The 20,821-nt window shown below is 47.5% G+C and overlaps 1 protein-coding gene across 3 annotated transcripts; it reads right to left on the bottom strand.

Annotated features, from left to right (window-relative positions):
* Window positions 1-3,241: 3,241 nt before the first annotated feature.
* On the bottom strand, window positions 3,242-20,799 carry NIF3L1 (NGG1 interacting factor 3 like 1). 3 transcript variants are annotated; one of them, XM_084817186.1, is made up of 7 exons: window positions 20,733-20,799; window positions 14,136-14,588; window positions 8,031-8,196; window positions 7,461-7,587; window positions 6,565-6,703; window positions 5,392-5,475; window positions 3,242-4,401 (listed from the first exon to the last, which is right to left on the bottom strand). In XM_084817186.1, exons 2-7 carry the CDS (start codon window positions 14,569-14,571, stop codon window positions 4,217-4,219), a joined length of 1,137 nt encoding a protein of 378 aa, XP_084673312.1. In that variant the 5' UTR covers window positions 14,572-14,588; window positions 20,733-20,799; the 3' UTR covers window positions 3,242-4,216. The 3 variants fall into 3 exon arrangements, with proteins under 3 accessions (XP_084673312.1, XP_084673320.1, XP_084673329.1); XM_084817194.1 differs by having other exon boundaries at window positions 4,050-4,401; window positions 20,454-20,799; XM_084817203.1 differs by having other exon boundaries at window positions 4,050-4,401; window positions 20,760-20,799.
* Between the last annotated feature and the right edge of the window lie 22 nt (window positions 20,800-20,821).

Genomic DNA, 20,821 nt, shown 5'->3' with positions numbered 1-20,821 from the left:
TTATTTATAAACTGGTGTGGTTAATCTTGTCAGATCTACTTACATTTATAAGAACCTGGGGTTCGCGACAACTTTGGTGGCAATGTTGGGATCCGGGGGAAGCTTAGGCAATTGGAATTGGCTTACAACATTTTGTGAGGTACATTGATAAGGTGAAAGATAATCTTTCCTGCAGTATACTTGTTGTTAACTGTAATACACAGAAAGAAAAAGGGGGGAAGGGACAACACTGTCAGGGGCAGGAGAAGATGTACATTCCTTAGTTAGGGTGTTTTGGTCAATATTTAATCTTGCATCATATAGTGGAGAAAACTAAGGATGGGATGATTGGTCAGAGCAATTTGAAGCAGCAACTGGGTGAACTGGGTGGGGTGACAGTATTATGTTCATGTTCCTATGTTTGTTGCTGGTGGGGAAAGCTCAGAGAGTGTGCCCCACAGAACATTTTGCCTAGAAATGGACCTGTACAACCTACATGTAATTTCCTTCAACACTGATCTGGCCTCTTCCATCAATGGAGCAGAGCGACGGTAGGAGCCTCCGCCTCTCCAGTGCACAGCACAGTACCACGCATGCCATCTACAGGTCCATTCCAGGCCACCACAGGTCGCTCCGAGCCAGTCCTTTCATTCCGGCACTTTCGGGGTGGGCCTGGTGCAGTTCCTTCAAGATACTCTCCCGTCCTTTTTTCAGACTAAGCACACAGTCTTTGTGCAGTACTTAGCAATCCTGTACTCTCAGTTCTCATTTATGTTAGTCTTTGGGTGCAAGCGCTTGTCTTTTATGAAATCAGGCCATCTTCTCAAAGCAAAATCCTGATGTTGGCTAAGACTGGATCTGCATCAATCCATAATTTTATCTGTATGGCTGTCACCGGGGCGGTGGGGAGGGGGGGACAGGGGAAAGAGCAATTCAATCTAGGAATGAGAGACTGCCCTCCTTTTCCACTGTTACCTGTGTCTGAGATATTGGTAGTCCACTCAAGTTGCCTGCATGACCTGTTTCCTTTCCAATTCTTCAAACAATGATGTATTTATAGGCCCTCAAAGTCATTGTGGTACTACTTTCATTTCATTCTATCAGGGTGGGCAACTTTGGGAGGTCTGTTGCTAGACTGATATCAAACAAGGTGCTAGGCAAACCTCTCTGGGGAGCAGTTTCCAAAACTGGAGCGCCACCACTGAAAAGGCTGTTTCCCTAAGAGCCCTCTCCCATGTCTCAGGTGGCAGAAGAAGCCAGGGAAGGGCCTCTGGTGAGGATCTCCCTGTACGATTAGGCTGAAAGGCATATGGCCAGTGTCCAATCCACGTTCGAAGGAAGCAGAAAATGTGGAACTGATATTCATCCTCAGCAAGCTATTATTAGGGAGCAATCTTCTGGCCCCTAGACAGAGTCGGGGGAGTGGGGTGGGGTCAAAGGATAATTTAGAGTCCTGGATCCAAGGTCGCAGACAGTGCTCCATCCGCAGATCCAGGAATCTGTGCTCCTCTCCCCCTCACAGCCGGTATGGGGAGAACCGCAACCTCGGAGAGGGGATAAAGGGGGCATGCTGGGGTGGGGGCCTGGGGAAGTCAGGATACAATGTATACCAAGGCCTTCCCAGACTCCTTCTCTCCTGCTCCAATGCGCCCCAACTAGATGGGTGAAAAAGCCCATCTAGCCAGCATGCAGAGTGGTAGAAGCACAGAGGCAAAGACTGCCTCCACTGCTCCTCCCACTCTGCATAGGATGCCTGTATGCCTCTGGGTTCAGAGTCTTATAGGCATCACCACTGGACTGTGCATCAAATAGAAAAGTTATGACATACAAAACTTATAGTTGGTCCAACTAGCAGCAGGTTGAAAAGTTACTTAGCTCCACCTACACTTCTACCTGTCCAAACTAGCTAAATGCAATAGTTAAAGCTTTTGACTGTATAGCAGTGTAGTCTAAACCTTTAAAGAAAAGGAACGGGGGATTAGAAAGAACGTATAGCTACCTATCCCAAGGAAAGATCTGATGAACGGGCTTTTGCAGACTCAGAAGAAGGTTGAGAGAAAGAGAGCTTTCCCGGAGTCCAAGGTGTGGGACTCAAAGAAGTCCAGAGAGGAAAATTAATCAAGGAAGGAAGTGGAGAGAATGCTTTAAAATGGAAAAGGGTGGGGAAGTCTGAGCCGCACCAGTGAGTAAAATAAAAGAGTTGGGGAGAACTAAATGAAGCTGCTCAGGAGCTGGGCATCTCGCCCCCGCCAAGCGAGTTCACACGTGAAGGCCAGCTGCAGCCTTCAAAACCGAAGGAGCCACATGGCCAAAGAAAGACCTTCCCCGTTCTCTCGGAAAGAAGGCAAACGTGCAGACTCTGGCCCCAAAGGCCACAAAAATAGCAACAATCTGTTAGCAAAAACTGGAGATATGCAAAATGGTTAAAAAAAAAAAAAGGGGGGGGAGAACTGAAACAAAGTCCTTCTCCTAGGGTTCAGTTGCTTTCCAATTCACTGACTCTCTTCAACTTCCCTGCTTTCTGATGGACCTTGTTCCTTCTTCTCAGGTGCCAACTAGAAATTTGGTTTTGGACTGGTAAAAGACATTTTGGGTGGACAGAAACCTGAAAAACAGTCTTTTCTCATTGTTTTAGGCAGCTGATGTTACCTTGGGCCCTGTCAGGGGGTACGGGAGCATTCCGGGCTCATGGAGCTGCTAGCTGTGAGGAGTAACAAACACTGTAGCTCCTTCTCACCCTGGACCAACCTCACTGTGTGGGGGTGCAGCAGTAGCCCTGCAGGAACGTCTGCATGGAAAACCAGGAGGACAGCTTATCGTGTCAGGTGCTGTGCAGGAACTCCTGGGCCTCTGGGCTAATTCAAAGGGCTATAAGGGCGCCCAGTTCACTCTCACTCCAGAAACGCGCCCGAACTCTCACGCGGGCTTCTCTCCTCCCAACTCAGACTGAACCCCAGATGCTGCGGGAGCAGACGCCTGCGATGGCTGTGCAGAGGGATCCTGTGGGAAGAGGGGCAGCACGGACTTGCCCTCAGCCTCCTCCGTGGGATCCATGCTGCTATCTGGGGGTCAAATGGCTCCAGGAAGCAAATCCTGGGACTGCTCAAGAACCTGTTTCTGGGCTGAATAATACCCCCGCCTCCCCCATCCTGGCAAGGAAGTTACGGGGGAGGATAGATCAGGGCTTGGGAGGCAGTGGTGGGAACACTTCACAAAAACGGTTTGGGTGGGTTCATTTTGGTCTCTAAACATCACAGAAATGAAAGTTTGCAGATGGCAACGTGTTAAGGCATTGCACCACAGGCAGTGTCAAACAGATGCAAAAGCTGCATTTCTCATTAAATATGAGGTTTTATCCTGGAACGCTGGTCTGGGAAACCGTGCCGTAGTGGGGCGGAGGGATGGCGACTTGAAGACATGGCTGAACCTGGCAGGATAACACCCTCGCTCAAGCTTGCTGCGCAGATTACACACAGCTAGGTCACACAGGCAACAGAAAGCTACTTTGCAAACAAGTGCAGCAGCAAAAGAGCACGAGGCGTTAAGGGGAGAGACTGCTGCAGGAGGGGAGGTGGGCAGGGGGGTGAGACTGGTTGCTGGGCGGATTCCAAAAACTGCGAGGAGAGAACTGGCAGCGTTTTTTGTTGCTCTTGCCGAGCTGCTCTCCATAACACACGATGAAATTGCTGCCCCGGTTCAGATGGCACAACAACCCATCATGGATAAAAATCCCTAGAACAAGCCATGCATTGTCAGGGTGGCTTGTTGCCCAAATATAAGCCACCCTGAGGGAAGCGGCCCAAGTTTGGCCGCCATGACACCCCACTGTGGCTTGTCACCCATGAGGGGTTGTCGTACGAACCCAGCCACTACCCCCTCCTGCTGGTTGGCCTGGGGCAAATCACTTTCACTCAGCCTAAACTACCGCACAGAACAGTTGCAATAACACAGGAAAATGCCATGTATACTGCTGAAAGACACATAACTGAAGAATTCAAGTGTTCAAGATGATGGCAAACAAAAACAAACATTCCAACACATGGCTTTCTCCACTGTATGAAGTCGAGTTTGGCAAACAGGTTTGTCAGGCATCCATTTATTCACTTCCAGGCAGGTTGTCCCCAACATTTCAGAAATCAGCCTGCATCCTTCTAGCCCGTCTTTCCTACTGTAGTTGTTACATGTTAAGCTCCCAAAGGATACATTCTGGACTTCATGCAGAGACCTTTGCTGCCTTTTATGCCACCTGAAGGGGGTCTCTATCTCTCTCAGAAACGATGACACAGATCTTGCCCTCGAGGTGTGCAACCAGCACTCGTTGCAGCTCCAGCAGAAAGCCCCGTTCGGTGTTGCTGTGCTCACACAAAGTCACGGTGATCCCTTTTGAAACAGCATCCAGCACATCATGGTGGGACATCTCTCCTACCAATGCAATAAAGATGAGGCCTATTACGAGAGGGTCTGAGCCACATCACTTGTGATCTGCTAAGATGGAGAAGAGTCAGCAGTCCTGTTCGTCACTGACCTTGTGTAAACCGCTCTGTGAACCTTTTTGGCTTAAGAGGGGGGAAAAATGCTCAGTGTACATAATATAAATAAATAGCTATGGTGGCATGAAACTGTATCAAGGACAGGAAGTTCTGGGCTCAGCCCAGGCTAGTGGAGCACCCATGCTGGATTCCTACTGCACTGAATAAACTATACTAGAGAGCCAGTGTGGCATAGTGGTTGGAGTGTTGGACTGGGACTCGAGAGATCTGGGTTCTAGTCCCATTCGGCCATGAAACTCATTGGCTGACTTTGGGCCAGTCACTGACTCTCAGCCTAACCTACCTCACAGGATCATTGTGAGGATAAAATGGGGAGGAGGAGGACCAGGTAAGCCGCCTTGGGTTCCTTGGCAGAAAAAAGGCAGGATATAAATGTAATAATAAATTAGAAAAAATAAATAAAACCTGGCCCATTTCCCATCCATAAATGGAAAGATTTGGGCAGGCAGCATGAGGGGGCGTTGCGGGGAACAGGAGGCCTGGGCTTGCCTCCCATGTCCCCATGAAGTCCTATGTGTCTATGCCATGTGCATTACCCATGTGTCAATTTTTGTCCCCTTCTCCCAGACCTAAACTAAGCAGGTAAGCAACAAGGTTTTTGCTGTCCGTTTTACTTGCTGCCGATTGCTATTTTAATATGAAAAAGAAATGTTGTTTGTGCAAGAGAAGGGGTTTTCAAACTCATAGTTTATTCAGACAAATCCTGCCACTGAACGGTACTGTCTGTACAGCCATGTACCTCTGTCACAGTTCCATTACACCCAATGTTTCCTCTCCTAGAGTTCTGAACAGCTAAACAGGGTTTTGTTCTTTTTAAAGTGGGCAGCTTTCAAACATTATTTTGTTTAACTGAAGTTTTTACCTGTGAGGTAGAGATCACTTTCTGTGCCTCGCAAGACACTAGCTCCTGAACCAGCACAAAGGGCAACCACCTCCACCTGGGACTCTGAAAAACAGTAATCAGTAGAGTTAAATGCTGTCACATGCAGCCGCCTTTGCCCTTGAGGGCTGCATGTGGCAGCTGGCACTGGTTTGGTAGCCTCATGCACGAGTGCATGGCCTAGGGTCCCCCTCAGACTCCCCATGCCCCCCCCATACTTCCATGGGAAAGACTCTTCTCTGTGAGCCTTCCACCCCCAAGAACTCTTCGGTGGCCTGTGGGAAGCGCCATTTTAATGAGTCAGCAGTGCAATGATGACTGTACCTGGGCACCATCCTCCCCATCAGAATCACACATTCCCCTCAGCCTGCCAGTTGTTTGGCAGGAGGGGAAGGTGATGCATGAGACAGATCATTTCTGCATGCTATCCTCTCCCAGAAAATGGTGCTTAGTCGAGTCCCCATCAACTCCAGTTAAAAGGAGCTCTGGCAGCAAAGCTAGGAAAGATATCCCTACGCCTGAGACCAGAGAGGTGCTGCCTGTTAGAGCAGACAATACTGGGCTACACAGACCAGTGACCTGACTGAATGCATCCTAAAACATAGTGGTAAGTTCATGTAAATAAATGAGTCCTGCAAGAAATGTAGTAGCTGTATATGTTTAAGTTTCTCTCTCATGCTCACCATTATGAAAAAGAATTCTAATAGTTTTTAGCCTAACAAAAGACCCTATCCGATTCAGAAAACATTGGGGTTTGCTCCACCTTTGAACTGTATTTTTTTAAAGAGAGAAGTTTGGTTACTGATCAACTTTGAAGCAGTTCCAGCTGGTTTCAGCCTCTCTAAACTAGTTTTATCCATTTCACTCCAGAGCAAATCAAACTGCTTCGTGCCACTGAATTCAATGGGAGTTACTTCTGAGTGAGTCCTCTTCGAATTGCACTGAAAAGGTATGGTCCAGTGTGGATTCTCTAGCTTTAGAGGAGTGAAAGGTATTAAAACAAATTCCCAGAACTAGATACTTCTCTTTACCCTAGCAAGCACACCTGCTCCTCCTCCAGAATACAGAGCTATGAACAATTTGGGGGAAGCAAGTAGTACAAGTCTGTGGCCAATATCTGTGTCATGTCTTGAGAAAATATAATAAACACTATACCCAGTGACTTCCCCGCTCCAAGAGCTAGGCGAACATGAGACAGTCTTAAGTGGCTTTTCACTCGCTCAATCAAGACAGATATTGAGACTGGCTCCTTCAGCATGCACAAGCGTCCCATTCCAGCATCTTCAAGTAGAGGCTGAGAAGAAGCAGAGATTACAGAGTTACTTTGGAAGTGCTGAGACTTGTATATCTCCCTCCTTTCAACAAGTGATGGATGTTCAAATCAGTCAGTTTCCATAAAAGATACAGAGCATAAGATGCTCAAAAGGACCGTGTAAGATATTTGCTGCTGCTTGTTACTGCATTTTATTTTATTTTTTGCTTTAAAACCCACCTACCATTTGTGCTAATAATTGTTGACAAGCAAAGGCTGCCAATCCTTTGCATGTTTAATTAGGAGCAAGCCCCACTGATTCAGTGGGATGTCCTTCCAAGTAAACACGCATAGGAATGGCATGTAACATGTTAACATCTCCCATAATCCTGAGAATCCCAGGCCAATGCATATGGTTTCAAGTTCCTCCACATAGGGTATCCCAATTTGTCCTCAATCACATGTGTGTCTTTGATCATACAGAGGACACAGGTATGACCCGAGGTGTCTCTGGGTACAGCCACAGCTTCCCAGCTGCCATTTCTCTTAGTGCAGGAGTATTTTTTCCAAGCCACTAACCTAGCGAGAATCAGTGCCAGGAAGCTGCAGTCATATCCAGTGACGAGCCACAACCTTTCAGCTGGAAAGGGAGCAGTTCCTGGCAGATGCCATCATTCTGCCCCCTTCCCAAGATATTCTACTGTATCTTGGTTCTTTTGCTTTTTTGCAGCTCTTGGGCAGACCCCTTTCTCAAACCCAGTTTGTGCTGAAGACATACATCTGTACACACGTGGTTTACCTTCTGCAATGAGACGATTTCAGTCTTTCGAAAGAGAAGGCTGTTCTGGGAAAGCAAGGCCACCACTCGCAACAAGGCTTGTTGGGTACAGTTCAAGCTCACTCGTGTGTGCTCTTCATCTTCAACCCTTGGAAAAATTGCAAAGTTTTGAAAATTAAATTAACATATCTGATCTATCTATTATGCTTAGGATGAACGACGTTACAATGTTCGGTCTAGTCCTCTCTTGAGCAGGGGTGGGTAACTTGTGGCCCTCCAGATGTTTTGGCCTACAACTCCCATCTGCCCTAGCCAATGTTGAGGGATAATGGGAATTGTAGGACGGATACTACTCCAGGAAACCAGATAAGTGTTTCTGCATTATGAAATCATTTACTATGTTTGTTTTTGTATGCTCCTGATTTTCACAGTGCATGCAAAACAAGATTTCTTGGTAAAATGCTGGCTGCTCACGAATATCCCATTAATATGAACAAACATGCCCACCCAACTTAAAAATATTAATGCCTGATGTTTTGGTAACCTGAAGTTTGCAAGAGAGAAAAAGCTTTTGGTAGCGTCAAGCAATACCTGACAGGGAGAGTTGTGATGAGTGAAACCTCTGGTATCACACGCACACTGGACAAAACTGCTGCTAGGTTTTCTGCAGAGGAGGCACTAAATTCAATCCGGTAAGACCCCTCTGTTGGATAACTAGAAGCCACAGCAGGCTGCAGAGGAACACAGCTGCAGGCACCTTAGAAAAACAAAGCCACACCTTAAATGACATATACAACAGACTTGGTCAGGTTCCCAACAATCAAATCACATGTCTTAAATAATATTTCTACCAGGACCATATGTTTTTAATATAGACTAGTTGAGTTTCATTACAGTAGGTTGGTTTCATCAGCACCATACATGAATATCTGAAGTGCTTCATAAGCAAACTGCAAGCATGATTAAGGGCATAATCTTATGCAAGTTTAAGCAGAGAAAAAAGTCCTACAACTCCCAGCATTCCCCAGCCAGCCATGCAACTCCCAGGATTCCCCATGCTGGCTGGGGAAGTTGCAGGAGTTTCCTCTGTCTAGAGATGCATAGGATTGTGCCTTAAATGTTTAATCCTGATTAAAGAGACCCAGCGTGGTGTAGTCGTTAGAGTTTTGGACTGGGACTCAGAGGACCTGGGTTCTAGCCCCCACTCTGCCATGAAGCTCACTGGGTGACTTTGGGTCAGTCGCTAACTCTAGGCCTAACCTTCCTTACAGGGCTATTGTGAGGATAAAAGAGGGGGAGGATCATGTATGCCACCTTGGATTCCTTGAAAGAACGGTGGGATATAAATATAACAAATAAAAGCAAATAATTATATAAAATGCTAAATAAAGCAATTAGTTACAGCCTCGTAAGTAAGCCCAAAACGTTAGTAGCCCACCTTTTTTTTTTTAACTAGCCAGTTGGGGGCTGGCAGAGCAGGGATGGAGAGCTCCGTTCCTCCTGCAGCAGCCTGCTGCATTTTTCAGGTGTGGAGAAGAGGGTTCCCCTCTGCCGGCAGCCCTTGTGGTTTCTTTGCTGGGTGCAGAGAGAGAGCACTCCATCCCTCCTCCAGCAGCCTGCTCACTCGCCTGCATAGAATCCCTTCCCACCTATGGCTATCACGCTAGTGCTTAAATACAAGGCTCAATTTGTATCATTTGAAGATATAAGTGAATGAAGGCTCCCCTGTCAGATTCTTACTCACTTTCTACTGCGTGAATGTGCTCTTTTTACATGCAGCAAGTTTTGGACACAAAGGAGCATTCAGACATGTGATTACCCCTGCCCCCTCATTGTGCAGTACAGTTCAGAAGAGCAGTTGTTGTTGTTCTTCAGTCGTTAAGTCGTGTCCGACTCTTCGTGACCCCATGGACCATAGCACGCCAGGCTTTCCTGTCCTCCGCTCTCTCCCGAAGCGTGCTCAAGTTCATATTCATTGCATCGGTGATGCTATCTAGCCATCTCATCCTCTGCTGTCCCCTTCTCCTTTTGCCTTCAATATTTCCCAGCATCAGGGTCTTTTCCAGGAAGTTTTCTCTTTGCATTAGGTGGCCAAAATATTTGAGCTTCAGCTTCAGTATCTGTTCTTCCAATGAGCACTCAGGGTTGATTTCCTTTAGGATTGACTGATTTGACTTCCTTGCAGTCCAGGGGACTCGTAAGAGTCTTCTCCAGCACCACAGTTCGAAAGCATCAATTCTTCGGCGCTCAGCCTTCCTTACAGTCCAGCTCTCACAGCCATACGTTACTACTGGGAAAACCGTAGCTTTGATTAGATGGACCTTTGTCGGCAAGGTGATGTCTCTGCTTCTTACTATGCTATCTAGGTTTGCCATAGCTTTCCTCCCAAGGAGCAAGCGTCTTTTAATTTCATGGCTACAGCCACCGTCTGCAGTGATCTTGGAGCCCAAGAAAATAAAATCTGTCACTGCCTCCATTTCTTCCCCTTCTATATGCCAAGAAGTGATGGGGCCAGATGCCATGATCTGAGTTTTTTTAATGTTGAGTTTCAAACCAGCTTTTGCACTCTCCTCTTTCACCCTCAACAAGAGGCTCTTGAGATCCTCTTCGCTTTCTACCATTAGGGTGGTATCGTCTGCATATCTGAGGTTGTTGATAATTCTCCCGGCAATCTTAATTCTGACCTGTGATTCATCCAACCCGGCGTTTCTCTTTATGTGCTCTGCATATAAGTTAAATAAGCAGGGCGATAATATGCAGCCTTGTCGTACTCCTTTCCCAATTTTGAACCAATCGTTGTTCCATGTGTGGTTCTTACTGTTGCTTCTTGACCCTCGTACAGATTTCTCAGGAGACAGGTAAGGTGGTCTGGTACTCCCATCTCTTTCAGAATTTGCCAGAGTTTGTTGTGATCCACACAATCAAAGGCTTTAGCGTAGTCAATGAAGCAGAAATAGATGTTTTTCTGGAATTCTCTTGCTTTCTCCATGATCCAGCAAATGTTGGCGATTTGCTCTCTAGTTCCTCTGCCTCTTCGGAACCCAGCTTGTACTTCTGGTAGTTCTCGGTTCACATACTGCTGAAGCCTAGCTTGTAGGATTTTGAGCATCACCTTGCTGGCATATGAAATGAGCGCAATTGTACAGTAGTTTGAACACTCTTTGGCATTACCCTTCTTTGGAATTGGAATGTAAACTGACCTTTTCCAGTCTTGTGGCCACTGTTGAGTGTTCCAAATTTGTTGGCATATTGAATGCAACACTTTAACAGCATCATCTTTTAGGATTTTAAATAGCTCAGCTGGAATACTGTCATCTCCGCTAGCTTTGTTGTTAGTAATGCTTTCTAAGGCCCACTTGACTTCACTCTCAAGGATGTCCGGCTCAAGTTCAGTGACTGCACAATCATGGCTATCGGGGACATTAAGATCTTTCCTGTATAGTTCTTCAGTGTATTCTTTCCACCTCTTCTTAATCTCATCTGCTTCTGTTAGGTCCCTGCCTTCTTTGTCCTTTATCATGCCCATCTTTGCACAAAACTTTCCCTTGAGATCTCCAATTTTCTTGAAGAGATCTCTAGTCTTTCCCATTCTATTGTTTTCTTTGATTTCTTTGCATTGTTCATTTAAGAAGGCCTTCTTGTCTCTCCTTGCTCTTCTCTGGAACTCTACATTCAGTTGGGTATATCTTCCCCTTTCTCCCTTGCTTTTCGCTTCCCTTCTTTCCTCAGCTACTTGTAAAGCCTCATCAGACAGCCACTTGGCTTTCTTGCATTTCTTTTTCTTTGGGATGGATTGAATTGCTGCCTCCTGAACAATGTTACGGACCTCCGTCCATAGTTCCTCAGGCACTCTGTCTATCAGGTCTAATCCCTTAAATCTATTCCTGACCTCCACTGTATATTCATAAGGGATATGATTTAGGTCATACCTGAATGGTTTAGTGGTTTTCCCTACGTTCTTCAATTTAAGCTGAAATTTTGCAAGAAGCAGCTCATGATGTGAGCCACAGTCAGCTCCAGGTCTTGTTTTTACTGACTGTATAGAGCTTCTCCATCTTTGGCTGCAAAGGACATAATCAATCTGATTTCGATATTGACCATCTGGTGATGTCCATGTGCAGAGTCGCCTCTCATGCTGTTGGACAAGCGTGTTTGCTATGATCAGCGTGTTCTCTTGGCAAAACTCTATTAGCCTTTGTCCTGCTTTATTTTGTACACCAAGGCCATGCTTGCCTGTTATCCCGGTGATTTCTTCACTTCCTACTTTGGCATTCCAATCCCCTATGATGAAGAGGACATCTTTTTTTGGTGTTAGTTCTAGAAGGTGCCGTAGGTCTTCATAGATCAACCTCAGCTTCTTCGGCCTCAGTGGTTGGGGCATAGACTTGAATTACTGTGATGTTGAATGGTTTGCCATGCATTCATACTGAGATCATTCTATCATTTTTGAGACTGTACCCCAGTACTGCTTTTCCCACCCTTTTATTGACCATGAGTGCTACTCCATTTCTTCTAAGGGATTCTTGCCCACAGTAGTAGATATAATGGTCACCTGAATTAAATTCGCCCATGCCTGTCCATTTTAGTTCACTGATTCCCAAGATGTCGATGTTCAGTCTTGCCATCTCATGTTTGACCACCTCCAGCTTACCTTGATTCATTGATCTGACATTCCAGGTTCCTAAACAATATTGTTCTTTACAGCATCGGATTTTCTTTTCACCACCAGACACATCCACAGCTGAGTGTCCTTTCGGCTTTGGCCCAGCCGCTTCACTCTTTCTGGCGCTACTTGGAAATACCCTCTGCTCTTCCCCAGTAGTATATTGGACACCTTCCGACCTGAGGGGCTCATCTTCCGGCGTCATCTCTTTTAGCCTTGTGATACGTTCCATGGGGTTTTCTTGGCAAGAATACTGGAGTGGGTTGCCATTTCCTTCTCCAGTGGACCACATTTTGTCAGAACTCTCTGCCATGACCTGTCCGTCTTGGGTGGCACTGCATGGCATAGCTTATGGCTTCACTGAATCACGCAAGCCCCTTTGCCACAACAAGGCAGTGATTCATGAAGGGGCAGAAGAGCAGTACCACATGCTTTTTCTAAGGAGATGTTGATCAGATGTTGTTGGACAGATTTCCAATTCTTAGGCAGCAGCCCTGTACAGAATATAAATTCCTAGATGACAAGAGCACCTAAGGATTTTCAAAGCCTGGTCAATGTTGTAATTCTTCAAAGCAAAAAAAAAATGTTAAGGCAATTCCCAGAGGGCCTTGTTCACAGGAATAAGCTGCAACATTGTAGTGTTTCCGATGCCTGAAGTCCAGATGCCTAGGGCACCTCATTTGCAGTTTCTTCCTAATCCACATGGCTGACAGAGCAGGCCATGAGCTTTTATTTTCACACACCTCGCTGCCCATGATGAGGATGGTGATGTCCCATGATGATGAAAGAGTGCCTGTCTTCCTTCCTTCCTTTCTGACTCCTGACTGGACCCTCTAGCCCCCAGCTGGAAGCCTAGAAAGGGGCTATCTATATGCACCCATAAGAATACAGCAGAAAATTTGCTTGCAAATTGTGTGTTTGTACTGCAAATGCTCTGCACTACTTTAGAAAGATCGTTTATTGAATAAAGCGCTACTTTTCACTCTTGACCATGTTCCTAGATAACATCTCTTCCAAGTACTGCACTGGGTGCCTCCTGACCATTAAAGCCATTAAACACAATCAGGTATCTGGGTATCGGGAAGCAGTGTCATACACAAGTTTGTTAAGATGATATGATCCAGATTTGGTTAGTGAGAAATACAGTGCAGGTATATGGACCTCACAAGGCCCAACAGACAAATTAAAAGTGAAACGTCTGAGGAACTTTTAAGTGGCTTCTCTTTTCAATTATATTTTTATTTAAAACATTTAAACGCAAGTTTTCTTAAGATCCTAGAAATGTACCATTATTGTATTAAATGAAGTTTTATCAGTTTATAACTTCAGACTGAGCGGGGAATGCACACCATTTTTTTCTGCTTTTCTGATCTGCTTGGAGATAAGCTCAAGAGTGTATTCTATTTCACCACAGAACCTCCATCATGGAGTAGGGTAGCAGACTTAACATTGCCATCTCTTCACCACAGTCAATAATTTAGGAGGAGACTGCAGGATTATGTGCGCTCTTCTCCAAAGCCCTTCCCTTCCCCAGCATGAACTCCCCCTGGTTAATGCTAACTGGGGTTACCATTTCAGTTGGGTTTGGAAGAGGTCTGAAATCCCTGGCTCAGAGAAAACCATAGTTGAGGTTGGTGCGGACATCCCACCACAACTGAAACTATTGGGGGGAAAGGGGGCACAGAGATAGGAGGGTGTGTGTGATCCCACAGCTCACTCCCAATCCCTTCATCCTGGTTTTCTCATCTGTTTTCTGCTTTCAGCATCCTGCTCTCACCTTTTCTCTAGCAACAAGGCAGATATCTCGCTTCCCTGACACAACCATCCATTTGCAAGCTACTTATCCAAGCTTGGTGCTTCTGCATAGCACTTTTTAACAACAGAAAATAGCAACACTAGAATGTTAGCAAGACCAGAAGCATAAACTTTTGTAGCACAAGGGTATGATTTTTGATTTTCTTGACCTTTGCATTGTGCCAGTACATAACTGTTGAAATGTATTTTACTTATAACCGCAAACAGGAATGTCTTACCAAGTCCTTTGGCAAGCCAGTTATTGACTCCATGAGGTACAGCATCATAGGCTGTATGGGGAGAATAAATGCCAACTCTGTTTTCCAGGGCTCGGATCACCAGACGCTCTTTCCATGTTTTCCATGTTATGCACTTGAGCGGTTGGAAAATGGGCGGGTGGTAAGAAAGAATGAGATCTGCCTTCTTCTGCAGTGCTTCCTCCATCACGTCCTCCGTTAGGTCATTGGTCAGAAAGAGGGTACTGACTGTATGGGGAGGACTCGGCTCAACCAGGAGCCCCACATTGTCCCAACTCTCAGCCAGCGAGAGTGAAGCAAAATTATTTAGGGAAGAAACCAGAAGTTTGAGATCCATGAAGGATCTCCAAGTCAAATCAATCACAGGCTGTATGTGCAAGAGGTGGCGTGGAATCCGCTTCAGGTGGGATAGTTGCATTCAGATTTCTAAAGAACCTAAAAGGCAAAAACAATTAGGAATATTGAGATGAAACATAAAATGTAAAAATATTTCAGAAACTATAGTTTGAAGTTGGCTGGTTGAAACTAATGATAGAATCCACTGAAGTTCAGTAAGTACTACATTACACTTGCTACCCTCATCCAAACATTTACACTTCCAACTTTTAAAAAGTAGCAATATCTAAAGTCTTTTTTGTGAGGGAGGAAGAATGTATCCTCCAATGCAAATTCATTATCTCCCTGTTGACTCTAATACCACATCCTCTCTCCAATCATATTGTTTTAAAAACACTGGTAGATGTAAAAGCTGTTCATGCTGGAAAATATTAGAGCTACTTTTTAGAAAACCTCTACAGGGTTAAAAACAAAATAAACCACAAGAGAGCTAAATTAGAGATGTATTTTCTCTCACACAATAAATAATGCTTGAGGAGTAGCCTATTAATTGTCCAACAACAGCCACACAAATTATGTTAAAAAAAACCCAGATCAGAATGATTAGTTAGCCCCCAAATTTGGAGATTTCCAACCTGGATTTTGTGAAAAATACAACAATCAAGGCTGCAAGCCAATGTACACCCAGCTGTAAATCCCACTGAACACAATGGACCTTCTGAATAAACATGCATAGGACTGGATAACTGATCCATGGTGTTAAAATTATCCTGAGTGGGCCAATCTAGAGGCTGGGGACAGTATCCAATGCTGCTGCTGTACTAGCGGAAACTACTACTAGTGCAATGGGAAAGTAGCATTTGCTAGCGCAGTCCAGAACCTATGCTTCTGGAACGGGACACAACAGTGGAGGTCGTGGAAGGGAGCATTCCTAGCTTGCCCCATTCCGGAAGCAGTACTTGCAGGTCGGTTCTTGGGTTGCACTAGTAAGCGCTACTGTCCTGTTGCGCTAGTGGTCATTACCACTAGTGGAAGGTGTTTAGAGCTGGCAAATTGCCAGCACTGGATATTGCCCTGCTTCAATAGCCTCGTAACCCCAGCTGGCATTTGCCCTGTCTATTCTGGAATTAGCTCCCTATCCCATTTAGAGTTACAGAGGAGCAACACAAGGGAACACAAGGAGCAACACAAGGGGAAGGAGCCTGGGGAAGGAGGACCAGCCAGCAGCTGCACCGGGTGATCCTGAGCCTGAGCCTGCTTCTGCCCCCGCCCACAGGTACTTAAGGCGGGGCTGCCAGAGGCTGCTCGGGAAGGAGCCTGGGGAAGGAGGACCAGCCAGCAGCTGCACCGGGTGATCCTGAGCCTGAGCCTGCTTCTGCCCCCGCCCACAGGTACTTAAGGCGGGGCTGCCAGAGGCTGCTCGGGAAGGAGCCTGGGGAAGGAGGACCAGCCAGCAGCTGCACCAGGTGGATCCTGAGCCTGAGCCTGCCCCCGCCCACAGGTACTTAAGGCGGGGCTGCCAGAGGCAGCGCCTCGGCGTCGCGCCAAGTGCGACGCTAAGTGCGCACTTAGCGTCGCACTTGGAGTCGCAAGATCTACCCACCTGCTTCTCCAGAGACACCAGCAGCCACAACACCAGCAGCAAATAGCAGCAGCAGCAGAGGGCAGCAGCTTTAGAGACCAGGGGAAGGGGCAAACGTGGACTATCTGCTCCTTCTTAGCTGCTGTTCTCTTTTATCTCTTTTATATTCTTTTAAACTGTTGTATATTTTATATCTTAATATTTTAATATGTGCCTGGGAGGACTATTGGACAACTCAGGGGGTGGGGGAGGTGCCACCATAACTGTGGTCACGGGCAGGGGGAGGTATGGCGTTGGGGGATTAACAGGCCAGCTGAGGAGAAGAGGGGCTAGACACCTTACAGCTGTCCCCTCTTCTGGTTCTTCCCCCAACCTGATGGTTCCTGGCAGCCTTACCAGTCTGCCCTCGGGTCTGGTGGTGCTGCTGCTGAATGCCAGGTCGGCCCAAAATAAGACCTCCCTCATCCATGATTTGATTGTGGATGAGGGGGCTGACCTGGCATGTATTACTGAGACCTGGGTGGGGGAACTGGGAGGGGTCACTCTCTCCCAGCTGTGCCCTCCTGGGTACTCAGTGCAGCACCAACACCGACTTGAGGGTCGGGGAGGGGGGGTTGCCGTGGTCTATAGGAATTCAGGCTTCCTGCTCATTCGAGTGCAGATCTTGAGTGTCTGTACCTTGTGTTGGGTACCCGGGACAGATTAGGGATTCTGTTGGTGTACCGCCCACCCCGCTGCCCATCGGACTCCCTGCCTGAGCTGACGGAGGTGGTCTCGGACTTGGTGTTGAGGACCCCCAGGATGATGGTCCTGGGGGATCTCAACTTCCATGCCGAGGCCGCTGTATCCGGGGCGGCTCAGGACTTCATGGCCGCCATGACAACCATGGGGCTGTCCCAACGTGTCATCGGCCCAACGCATATAAAAGGACACACGCTTGATCTGGTTTTCTCGACTGGGCAGGAGGATGGTGATCTGAAAGTAGAGGAATTAACATCTGTCCCTTTGTCATGGTCAGATCACTTCCTGCTGAGGTTTAGACTTCTGGCGGCCTTTCCCCTCTGCAAGGGTGGGGGACCTATTAAAATGGTCCGCCCCCGGAGATTAATGGATTCCGATGGATTCCAGAGGGCTCTGGGGGATTTTCCTGCTGGTATGGCTGGTGCTCCTGTCGAAGCCCAGGTCGCTCTGTGGAATGCAGAGATGACTCGGGCGGTTGACACGATCGCACCCAAGCGCCCTCTCCCTCTGAGCAGAGCCCGGCCAGCTCCTTGGTATACACCTGAGCTGAGGGCAATGAAGCAAGAGGGGAGACGGCTAGAACGCAGGTGGAGGAAAACTTGTGCTGAGTCTGACCGAACACAGGTAAGAGCCCACTATCGAGCCTACTCTGTGGTGGTGAGGGTGGCAAAGAGGCAGTTCTTTTCCACCAGCATTGCATCTTCTCAGTGTCGTCCGGCGGAGCTTTTCCGAGTGGTTCACGGCCTGTTACATTCTGGGCCAGGGAGAGAGACGGTGGAACCCTCGGTAGCACGCTGTGACGAGTTTGCGCGGCACTTTGAGGATAAAGTCGCTCAGATTCATCATGAATTGGACACCACCATTAATGCAGTTCCATTGGTAGAGGCGTTCAGAGCACCGTCTGGTCCAGTTTTATTGGATGAGTTTCAGTTACTGAGGCCTGAGGATGCGGACAAGGTGCTTGGCCAAGTCCGATCGACCACTTGTGTGCTTGACCCTTGCCCTTCATGGCTTATTAAATCAAACAAGGAGGGGTTGTCCGGCTGGGTCCAGGAGGTTGTAAATTCCTCCTTGAGAGAGGGAGTGGTGCCTGCTGCTTTAAAAGAGGCAGTAATTAGACCACTCCTGAAAAAGCCTAACCTGGACCCAGAAGATGTTAACAATTATAGGCCAGTGGCCAACATCCCCTTCCTGGGCAAGGTGCTTGAGCGGGTGGTTGTAGGACAGCTCCAGGCACTCTTGAATGAAACGGATTATCTAGATCCATTTCAATCGGGCTTCAGGCCTGGTTTTGGAACGGAAACTGCCTTGGTCGCCCTGTGGGATGACCTCTGCCGGGAGAGGGACAGGGGGAGTGCGACCCTGTTGATTCTCCTGGACCTCTCAGCGGCTTTCGATACCATCGACCATGGTATCCTTCTGGATAGGTTGTCTGGGTTGGGAGTTGGAGGCACTGCACTACAGTGGTTCCGCTCCTACTTGGATGGCCGATTCCAGAAGGTGGTGCTGGGGGATTATTGCTCTGTGCCATGGCAATTGTGCCATGGGGTTCCACAGGGCTCTATTCTATCCCCCATGCTGTTTAACATCTACATGAAACCGCTGGGGGAGGTTATCCGGAGGTGTGGGCTGAGGTGCCATCAATATGCGGATGACACCCAGCTCTACCTCTCTTTCTCATCAAAACCAGGTGAGGCAGTGGCTGTTCTGAACCAGTGCCTGAGCACAGTAATGGACTGGATGAGGGCTAATAAACTGAAACTCAATCCAGACAAGACGGAGGTACCGTTAGTGGGTGGTTCGTCTGCCCGGCTAGGTGATATTCAACCTGTTCTGGAGGGGGTTGCACTCCCCCTAAAGGATCAGGTTCATAGTTTGGGGGTGCTCTTGGATCCAGAACTGTCACTTGAGGCACAGGTGAACTCAGTGGCACGGAGCACTTTTTATCAGCTTAGGCTGGTATACCAACTACGCCCTTATCTGGACAGAGATAGCCTAGCTACAGTTATCCATGCTCTGATCACTTCTCGTCTGGATTACTGCAATGCGTTATACGTGGGGCTGCCTTTGAAAACGGTCCGGAAACTTCAGCTGGTCCAAAATAGGGCAGCAAGATTGTTAACAGGGACTGGCCTGCGAGCTCATATTACGCCAGTACTTTTCCAGCTGCACTGGCTGCCAGTCCATTTCCGGGCCCGATTCAAAGTGCTGGTGTTAACATTCAAAGCCCTTAACGGCTTGGGGCCAGGTTACCTGAAGGATCGCCTCCTCCCATATGTGCCTGCCCGGACCTGAAGATCATCATCAGCGGCCCTTCTCCGTGAGCCCCTGCCAAAGGAAGTGAGGCGGGTGGCTACTAGGAGGAGGGCTTTTTCTGTTGTGGCACCCCGGCTCTGGAATGAGCTCCCTAGTGAGGTTCGCCTGGCGCCTACATTGTACTCCTTTCGGCGCCAGGTGAAGACCTTTTTATTTTCCCAGGCATTTTAGCTTTCTAAATTTTTATCTTTGCTGTTTTAAATCTGTATTTTAAACTCCTGTACTGCTGCTAGGTTTTATTGTGGTTGTATTGTTATATTGTGGTTTTAATGTTGTATATATTTTAAATTGTTTTATTGTGTGTTGTTTGGTTTCAGTTTTTGTGAACCGCCCAGAGAGCTTCGGCTATTGGGTGGTATAGAAATGAAATAAATAAATAAAGGGATTTAGAGATGGAGAACGTCCTATGATCACTTTGCCCTAGCTGAAAGTAACAGGGACAGGGAGAGTGCGGAAGGCATGGGTAAGCAATAATTTTGAAGCCTATATAGTAGGCAGTCTTTCAGTTCATTTGTTTTGGCTAGAAGAAAGAAGTTTGATAAAATAGCCACTAAAAGGCGTCATTCAGCAATCCAGCAGTTCAACCTGCTGCAACCTGTAGTCCAAAACATCTGGAGGACACCCACTCCCAGCATTCCTGACCATTGGTCATGCTGGCTGGGGCTGACAGTTGACGTTTGAAACATCTGGAGGGTACCAGGTTGAGGAAGGCTGCACTAGTTCCTCTGCCCTCCAATTTCAATATATTGAGATAATAGCACCAGTCCGCAGTAGAGGTTTGTGTAAGCACTTCACATGGTCTCAAACGCTAAGTACACACACTATTTATCAAGTTCTTCCCATACATTATCTCGGCAATGTACACGTACATACATATGGATTATGGAGGGAGACTACCACTCATACGTCTCAAATAGTCTGGAAATATCGTGCTACTAAAGCTGGATCCAGGCCAGCCTGATCCCCCAACTATCTTCTGGGTCCATCGAACCCATCACCTTGTGCAGCCCGATCCTATGCATCTTTCCTCGGAAGTAAGCCCCACTGAATTCAACGGGAATTTCTTCCAAGTATGGGTGGATAAGCTTGCGACCTTCATGTTTATACTACATTATAAAGATCTGTAACAAAAATTAGAAGGCGTTATCTCTGCCCCCCCCCCCACACACCCTTTGCAGCTTTTTCTTTGCATTCTACCAAAGAGCTAGCATTTTTGGCAGGCTTCATCTCGCCCCCATCGGGAAAAGTAGCGACCCTGCCCCCCCTGCCCCCCCACCACCACCACTACTAAGGACTTTTAACAGTGCAATCCTATATGCGCCTACTCCGATATAAATCCCCACTGCTTTAAATGGGGATTACTCCCAGTCAAGTGCGTATCGCAGATTTCCTCAACCAGCTGCCCTCCAGATGTTTTCAACTTCGTCTCTGGGAGTTGTAGTCCAAAGCCTCCGAAGGACACCACGTTGGGGAACGCCGGGGTAGAGGATCGCAGCCTACGGGTTGCAGCCGGTGTTAGTCCTGCTTAGCGGAGACCCGTTGAAATGAAAGGGACTCGGGTTGGATAAAACCCTAAACCGGCGCGCGATGTTTGCAACGCTCACCGCCGCCTCTCGCCCGGGGGAGCTCACCGCGCGGCCCCGCCGCTCCTCCTTCGCCGGCTGCTGAGGGAAGCGGCGCCGCCCCGACCAGG

This window comes from Heloderma suspectum, chromosome 1 (assembly GCF_057233095.1).
Source record: "Heloderma suspectum isolate Gila_16-S chromosome 1, 16-S_ref, whole genome shotgun sequence".
Lineage (NCBI taxonomy): Eukaryota > Metazoa > Chordata > Lepidosauria > Squamata > Helodermatidae > Heloderma > Heloderma suspectum.
The sequence above is the reverse complement of the archived record's forward strand: the minus strand, read 5'-3'. Positions and strand labels throughout refer to the sequence as shown.

Excerpts from the sequence above, each read along its gene's own strand:
- NIF3L1 (XM_084817186.1), bottom strand. The coding sequence starts at position 14,571 with ATGCAACTATCCCACCTGAAGCGGATTCCACGCCACCTCTTGCACATA. Across the intron at positions 7,588-8,030 it reads ATCACAACTCTCCCTGTCAG|GGTTGAAGATGAAGAGCACA; the intron begins GTATTGCTTGAC and ends AATTTTTCCAAG. Across the intron at positions 4,402-5,391 it reads AAGTGATCTCTACCTCACAG|GAGAGATGTCCCACCATGAT; the intron begins GTAAAAACTTCA and ends TTGCATTGGTAG.